This window comes from Corythoichthys intestinalis, chromosome 4 (assembly GCF_030265065.1).
Source record: "Corythoichthys intestinalis isolate RoL2023-P3 chromosome 4, ASM3026506v1, whole genome shotgun sequence".
Taxonomy (NCBI): domain Eukaryota; kingdom Metazoa; phylum Chordata; class Actinopteri; order Syngnathiformes; family Syngnathidae; genus Corythoichthys; species Corythoichthys intestinalis.
This window is the reverse complement of record NC_080398.1, coordinates 9,228,424-9,237,391: the sequence shown is the minus strand read 5'-3', so window position 1 is coordinate 9,237,391 and position 8,968 is coordinate 9,228,424. Positions and strand designations below refer to the sequence as shown.

General features: G+C 39.9%; 1 protein-coding gene across 1 annotated transcript; it reads right to left on the bottom strand.

Annotated features, from left to right (window-relative positions):
• Positions 1-3,486: 3,486 nt before the first annotated feature.
• Positions 3,487-7,925, bottom strand: LOC130914703 (uncharacterized). Its single transcript, XM_057834137.1, has 5 exons — positions 7,620-7,925; positions 4,569-4,657; positions 4,243-4,408; positions 3,851-4,156; positions 3,487-3,768 (listed from the first exon to the last, which is right to left on the bottom strand). Exons 1-5 carry the CDS (start codon positions 7,923-7,925, stop codon positions 3,487-3,489), a joined length of 1,149 nt encoding a protein of 382 aa, XP_057690120.1.
• Positions 7,926-8,968: the final 1,043 nt, after the last annotated feature.

The window sequence follows — 8,968 nt, the reverse complement described above, 5'->3', positions numbered from 1 at the left end:
AACATACAGGTGATATCTATGAGACACATCAGATGCTACCTGCTACCACCGTAACATCATGCGGGCTAGTTTTTAGCAACGTCGACGTAGTTTGGAGCGGCTGTCCGCTGCAGAATGGTTTTTTAGATTTTTTTATTGCTTCTTCCTCTACGCACATGACATCAGCGCGTTGTCCCGCATTAAAAGTAGATGATTCTTAGAGCTGGCAAAATTAAACGATTCCTCGAGGTGAATAAAATTACTCTGATCAGTTTTTAAACTCGAGTTCCTCAAGTATTCGTTTCAGCTCATATATATATACATATATGTACACCATCTTCAGCAGAGGCTTCCTCCTGGCGTGACAGCTATGCACACCAATTTGATGTAGAGTGCGACGTATGGTCTGAGCACTAACAGGCTAACCCCCCACCTCTTCAATCTCTGCAGCAATGCTGACGGGCACTCCTGTAACAAGTCACATGAAATTTTGGAAGGAAAATGACAAGCAGTACTCAATTTGGACATTTAGGGATGTACGTTTTTTCAAAGGGGTGTACTCACTTTTGTTTCCAGGGGTTTAGATATTAATGGCTATATTTTGAGTTATTTTGAGGGGGCAATAAACTATTATATAAGCCGCACACAGACTACTTTTCATTGTGTCAAAGTGTCAGTTTGTCAGTGTTGTCCCATGAAAAGATATACTTAAATATCTGCAGAAATGCGAGGGGTATACTCACTTTTGTGACACACCGTACATGTAACGAACCCGGATGTTCGTTTTACCCCTGAGACAACAGCAAGGAGAAGGCTTGACGAGGCTTTCCGGTTCACACCACAGAGTTTATTTAAAAAAAAAAAAAACTGGCTAAAAACCGGTTAAAAGAGGGTTGCATCGGTCCCCGCTTGGGCAGGGCGGTGTGGCGTTCGTACCCCGTACTGGGCTGCCACTGCCCAGGGGGGTACAATAGGGGACCCAAAAAATGGGTCCCAAAAAAATGTCACTGCAAAAAATCTTAATCAAAAAGTCACTCCACCTGAGCAGGCCTCCAGGGCTCGTGGGGGTTGAGCCTTGCAAATTCCTGCTGGGCCACACCTCAAAGTATCTCTAAAAAAAAGTTAAGAACAGTCATAAAAACGGATAAAAACAATAAAATTTGCCACCCCTCCTTCTTTTTTCTCCATCCTTCAGTTCTCCTCCCTCGGTGCGGACTCCGTCCACAGAGCGGGGCCTCCCCCTGTGCTCTCCCAATTGCGCATTTATAGCCGCTAAGTGTTCCTCTCAACCAATCCACCTCACCAGATGCTAATCAAGGCGATTGGGAGCACCTTGGGGGGAAAAGTTCAGACGCGCTCATTTTGCCATGCCCCCTCAGTACATTACATACATTTTCAATAAATGGAAGTCGTCAGCCAATCATACATGCGTTCGAGGGGGGAAAAAGGGACCGATACATTCAGCAAGTGAAAAGAGGTAAATGCAAGTCTGAACATAATGAAAATAATTCACTTAATAATGGTAGAGTAAAATTGTATCCATACAATTTATGGCGAAACAATCTAAATTACCTATATAACTGAACTCATTATTTAATGTATTTAAGGTTTCTTAAAAGGTTTGGACAAGTTGAGGATCCTGAAAAGTTGGTAGTGTTATGTCCCTATGAGCCTATGATTGGAGTCCTGCCCCCTGAGAAAGTCAGTCATTGTTGACTGATTGCTGTCAAGCTACACAAAAGCAGCAAAATAGTCAAATAACAAAGGAAATGTCAAGGATTTTAATCTTCATTTTTGTCTAACCCCAAATACAGTACTGGCTGTGGAGCATACAAGTAAAATCTGCTTGGATTTTTGTGTTGAAGGAGAGAACCGATCGCTTTAACAACCTTGGCATAATGCTCGTGGTTAACCTTTTCCTGAGTGCACATGTTGGCTCTGAAAGGAAAGAACATAGCTACAGTGTATACCTTTGCTTAACACCTATTATTATTCATATCTGCCCCGGCTGTTCAAATACCCAATTGTATGACTATTGCTTTTTATCCATTTATTTGTTTTTATTTCTGTTTCTTTTTTCAACTGTTTTTGTTTAGAACTATGTATTGTTGGTTTTAATAGATTTTTATTAATCCTTTTTATTGTCTTTCACTTTTACTTCCTAATTGAGTCTTGCGGATTGACTGATTGCTGTCAAACTACACAAAAGCAGCAAAATGATCAAATAACTGAGGAAATGTGAAGGAATTTAATCTTTATTTTCGTCACGCTCTGAATGCCATACTGTTTGTGGTGCATACAAGTCAAATCTGCATGGAACTTTGTGTTTGAGGAGAGAACAGTTGTGATGTAAATCAGTGTCATAATAAAAGCACTTTGAATGGCGTTGTTTAAATTGTACTATACAAAATAAACTTGCCTTGCCTCGCCTATTACTGGTTGAATATTGACCCTGCCTTTCTTTATTCCAGTCACAACCAACTTATTCTTGGCAGATGAGTCATGAAAATTACCTTTGAGGACATGCCTAACAATAAACCACTGGCAGTTAATGTTTCCTGTACAGTTGAAAGACAGTGTAAGACAGCAAAATCACATTCTAATTACTATAAATACAGTACTTTATATTTTCAATTCCTTGTTGTTTGTTGTATAATCTATAATATAATGACGTGGAAAACATTGTCAGCAATCAACGAATCTGATCATTCTCTGCAGATTAGATAAAAGTCACACAGTACATGTACAGTATCCATTCTTTTGATTGTCTCACTGTATTGCACAAAAATGTCAAAGACCAGCTCTTAGTTAGACTACGCTTTAATGATAAATAGTAACCGTATCAATATGAATGTACTAGTAGCATTACAATTCATTGAGGGAAAATATTTAACTGCAATTTTTTTTCCCATCGACTACAGTTTTCATTCCAAAAAAAAAAAAAAAATCTGCACAAATTAATTTTGGGTGCTTGTGTCCTTCTTCAGTGATCAAGGAATCAGCCAATAAAGAGACTGTCCTTTTTTGTTAGGTACGTCCGCTCTACCGTTGCTTAGGGCATTTACTTGAACTGCTTTCTGACATGCCTATTTGCGCCCGTGGCAATGGCAAGAAAAAAAGCATGAAGATGGAATGATATGAAGAGATATAACATTACTTGATCCGATTATCTGACAATTCAAAAAAACCCACAAAAGCAGGGAGAGAAAAAGCAAACTTCAACAAAAATCCAAATTCCGTACCTTAAAACTGTAAATTTATCCCTTCTACTATTCTGCCCATAACATAGGCTGGCATACAATAATATGACACCACGGGATATATAGCATGACAATTGGTGAAGCTGCAATGTACACTCTAAGAGTTCTAAGAATGTGTAAGAGGAATATTAAATAACAAGACAGGAGTAGAGATACGATATTTATTGTTTATTTATTTACTTGTGTTGGCATTGCTCACAAGAAAAGAGAAATTGCTAGTAAATAACTGACGATTGCAGATATTTCATTAATCATCACTGCCCCTGCCACCCTTGCCACCCTTGCCTTTGCCACCCTCATCACCATCGTTGTCGCTCCCTCTACAATCTCTGCCACCCCTGTCTCCTCTGCCGCATCTGCCGCCTCTGCCACCTCTGCCGCCTCTGCCGAACCTCCTACCAGTCTTGTTGCGCATGCATTTCATAATTTCTCCAATGCATTTGATATACTCTCTGAAGGTAAGCTCGCCATCACTGTTTGTATCCAACTTGTCGAACAGCTCGTCGACTTTACTTGGCTCGAGTTTCCCCTGTGGACACACAAAATGGGCCACTTCAATAAAACACAAAGGCGTCTTGAATTGAGAATGAGCTTTCTGTATTGTTACTTACAGAAAAATAGGAGGAATTAATTTCGCTGGTTGCTAGTGTCTTAAACTGCTCCTTGTTCAAACAATCACTGCCATCAGTAGAGTGCGTCTCGAAGAAGTCAATGATATCATTAATGCATTTGCATATGGGAGGCATGTCTGGGCCACCTTTGCAGCCACCTTTATTACCCCTTCTGCCATTCTTCTTGCGGAAACATACAATTAATTCTCCTAGGCATCTGACATACTCTTTGTAGTTAAGCTCTCCATCATTGTTTGTATCTATCCTGTCAAACAATTCGTCGAGATCAATCGACTCGAGTTTTCCCTGTAGACACACAAAAGGGGTCACTTCGATAAAAAACAGAAGCATTCTGTGTTTTGAATGAGCTTGCTGTCTCAGTCATTACTTACACAATATTCTTTGGATTCCAATATGCTGGTTGCCAGTTGCTTAAACTCATCTCTGCTCAAACACTCACTTTCGTCATTGGCGTACTCATCGAATAAATCGAGGATATCGTCAATGCATCTATCAAAACGAGGCATGCCTGATTTGGTAGGGAAAAGAAGCCTGTTCCTGTTCAAGGTCATGGAAGAAAAAACTTTGCATTAGTTTGCTGACAGTGAGGATCAAGTGGTTAGGGTTGGAAATGTTCAATGCCCTGAAAAGGTGAACAAAGAATGCAGATCATCTCAAAGATGGAATGATCCATATCACAATTTCCTACATTACTTACGGTATGTCTTTTGAGATCTTGTGTGGTTCAGCAATGGGGATAGTGTGTGTGGAACATGTGGAATCTGCTTTTAAAGCCGACACAACAACCTGATGACAAATTACCATTTGCATACAAACAATAAAATAGTTCAACCTATGTTTGGTTATACTCCACTTTCACAGGTTTAACTGGCTTGGGTGTGCCTCTTCCTCTGTGGTTGGTACAGACATGAACATACAATATAGTATACAATTTCGGATGGTCAAAACACCTGCACAACTTTTTATTTTTATTATTCAACTTGTGTTAATGTTTTTTTCAATTTTACAGTAACAGTCTAGTATCATTCCTTTCTGCCCTTTAGAACCACCATAACAGTCATTACGCCTCATTTTCATTGACTAGGCCCATGTGCACTGCATAAGATGTGCCAGAAGTACATTTTCATCCCAACGCAGACCGCACCTCACGTGTTTTGGATTTTGGTAAAACCAGAAGTGGGTAGTAACGCGTTAGATGTACTCCGTTACATTTACTTGAGTAACTTTTTGAGAAAAATGTACTTCTATGAGTAGTTTTACTAAGCTTTGCCTTTTACTTTTACTTGAGTAGATTTGTGAAGAAAAAAAAACGCTACTCTTATTTCGCTACTTTGTCGTTACATTTTTCCTCTTTATTCTACATACTTTATATATATTTTTTTGCCAGTGATACCAAGTAGCTGTAACAGCTGTAGTGGTAGCAAGTACAGTAGGGAGAACAAGTATTTGATACACTGCCAATGGGTTTTCCCATTGTGAGTGTATCAAATACTTGTTCTCCCCACTGTAGCTCTACCGATTTCACCAATGAGACGTCGCAACAATAATCACATGACTCCATCAGACGCAAGTTTGCCGTTCTATCTTCACGCCGGCCTGTTCTATCATGTAGTGTCTTTAAAGCACCGTAAAAAATAAATTATTTGATATAGAGCGCTACCCTCAACATGAATCAAAGTGCGGCTTTTAACCTCTCTCCCAATTTTTATTTGGCACCGATTGACCACGGAAAACCGGAGATATGATCTTTTCAATTTCAAAATAGATGGTTGATAGATGGCAATGACTGTCTCTGCAGATACAGTATGTACGTGCATATGTACGAGATAGATTAAACGATAAAAAATATATTTTTCATTATTTATTTGGGGTGATTTTTTTTTTTTTTTTTGCAAAAGCATCGAATAATTATGCTGTAGATAGAAGAAAACACAATGCCTTCAAGTGTTGAAACAACTGGTGAAAATAAAGCACACAGAGAATAAGAAAACAATTTATCATGATTTTAAATATGCTTTTTACTCAAGTGTTATTGAAACCTTTTAACTCCCACACTCTTATGTTGTCTTTCTTTTTCATCATGGCAAGCAGTACAGTACCTTGACCAATGACACAAGTGGGATTTCGTCTTGTCGTTGTTCCATCAGCTCATTGGTTAAGCAGGAGAGGTGGGGAAATGCCAGTGATCCACGGATCACTGGAGTGGGAACCAATCTACGATCCAAGTTTTCCGAGTGAGCTTGTCGAGTCTCAAGTCATTGTCTCACAAGTCAATTTGAGTCAAATCTCCAGTTATTGCCTCACGAGTAGAATCTCGACCCTCCCAGCTCAAGCTCTTTGGTCTTGGCCATAGTGGAGTTTGGAGTGTGACTAACTGAAGTTGTGGACAGGTGTCTTTTACACCGATAATGAGTTAAAACAGGTGCCATTAATACAGGTAATGAGTGGAGCTTGGTTAGACGTCGTCAGAGAAAGTTAGACCTCTTTGACAGCCAGAAATCTTGCTTGTTTGTAGGTGACCAAATACTTATTTTCCACTCTAATTTTGAAATAAATTCTTTAAAAATCAAACTATGTGACTTTCTGGTTTTTTTCCACATTCTGTCTCTCATGGTTGAGATTCACCCATGTTGACAATTACAGGCCTATCTAATATTTTCATGTAGGAGAACTTGCACAGTTGGTGGTTGACTAAATACTTATTTGCCCCACTGTATAAGGGATTATCTCTGCATTTGATGATTTTTGTGCATCTAGCATAAAATTTGAAAATGTTATAGCCATTTTAAGTTTAGTTCTAAAAAAAAATAATAATAATTAATCGGGATTCTATTAGGGAACGACTTTGAATTTTTTTACTTCGCTGCTCATGGAGACTCATATATGCCTAAGGTAGATAGATGCCTGTTTTGGTTTTAGGTCGCTAGTGGCTTTGGTTTTGAAAATATTTGAATTTTAAGTTTTTGAAAATAGGCCCCCTACGGATCGGCCCCGAGCCCCATGTTCCGTCAACTGATAGTGAAGTCTATGGTTGTGGTGACTATCATAACTAACGCTTGACGATATGATGGTTTAGGGAAAAAATGTTAGTAAATTAGAGTTAAGGCAAGTTGATTAAGGTCAAGAACAGAGTCAGGTATTGTCCAGTGTAGTGGTTCCCTGAAATCCAAAATGCAATGTACTCTTGCAAAACAAAACAAATTTTTGCTTTAAGTCGCTTTTAATATCAACACATGAGATTTTACAGTACATGTGCTCTTAAAGCAGTACCATCGTTAAATAATATCAATACGAACGCTCAATAGGGCGATGATGACTAAACCTTTACACAAGCACCCAGACATAAAGGGGTCACCAAACAGCCAGGTGACTCCAGGTCAACCACTGACACAGCTGCATGCAGCTCCTAGCCAATGAGACGGCACATTTGTCAGACCAAAGCCAATCAGGAATGGACATTACAGTCTTTTTGCAAACCTTGAATGCACACACACACATAGATGATGCTACAGTATATTCTTCACACAACTCTCCATAGCAACAGAATCCAACATCAGTCACCAATCCTCATGCATGCATATTCAGATGTTTGCGATTCACAATTTGGTGATACTGATGTGAGAAAATCGGTGACTGGCACGGTGCTGTCTGCTGCGTTGATTTTGTAAACAAACAATAAAGGCAGAGGTGACCAAGTGAAAGTACAAATCCACTTACACTTCAAGAATCCTGTCCCCTTTCGATATACCGGCTCTGTCGGCTGCACCACCAGGTAGGACCGCGCTGACATGCTGCAGCGGGGCGTACAGTTCCCCGTTAATGCTCCAGAGTTGGCCACCTTCACTAACTTGGCCCCGGACGTTAAACCATAGCCCGAGTCTGACTTGACTATTCGAATGAGCCGTGGGCCCGACGTCCCGGTGCTGTTTGGGATCTGGAAGCCTCTGCCGCAGCAGCCATCTGCGTCCGGCGTAACTACGACACTCCCGGTTCCGTTACACGCTGGATGCTGAGGCAGCGATGGACAAAGCGCTTGCCCCTCGACATCCGCCATTTGTTACACCATTCCTGCCATCCTCCCCGGTTCGGATAAAGTCAAGCGACGAATACTAGTCGGGTAGGTGCGGCTAATCAGCTGTGTTAGCAAAGCCGCTAAACTGTCTGGGAGAGCGGAAAATACCGAAAGAAGTCGATGATTGACGAAACTGGCCTCGGCGTGTTCAAGCGAAATTCTGCAGGGGTCGCTATTGTTAGGGATGTCCCGATCCAGGTTTTTGCACTGCCGATCCGATACCAATATTGTTTTGCACTTCCGATCCGATACCGATATTGGCCGATACCGATACCGGCCTATCTGAGCATTTGTTAAAGTTTAAAGTTATTTAGCCTCCTTAAATAGTTGTCAGACTCATGTTGAAAAGAGTTTTAGTACTCTTGATAACAACTAGCCAGCTGAATTAGGTGAGTTTGAATAACACACAACGGTTGCTAACAAGAAACTGACCTGTTTATTCAGTGACAAACAACAAAACATTATAAATAACAAACAGAAATGGCATAGTCAGTCAGTAAAATGTGCAAATAATATTGTAAACACACAAACAACCTCAGTGGAAAATCCTACAAACCCACCAAGCTATTAGATGCTTTTAATGTTTCGTGCATTAGTTACAATAATTGTATAAAAAGCCTCTCAGGTTTAAATAAACGACTATTTCAGTATCAAGTTAACATTTTAAAACAGTAAATAAAATACTCAAGTCCCCATTCTGTATCAGCAGCTTTAAACTACATTCAATTCATTTAATTTTGCGAATCAACTGTTAAAGTTGTTAAAATTGCTCCCGTTATTCCATAATATCCCTTCTGTCTACTTTCGACATGTGAAAGTTTTAAAACTGTTTTGAAGATAGATTCAAGTCAAGATTTTGCCGATTTAGGAGTATTTTAGATAAAAAGTTAATTAGGTTCGCTTGGAAGGTTCACAACAGCCTACTAGGGAAGTCTCCTGCTTTAAGATGGCGGCCGTTTACTAACTTATCTAGTTTTCCATACTTCAATGTTGCTGACGCAGTCGAGTCTGTCGTTTTGCATCTA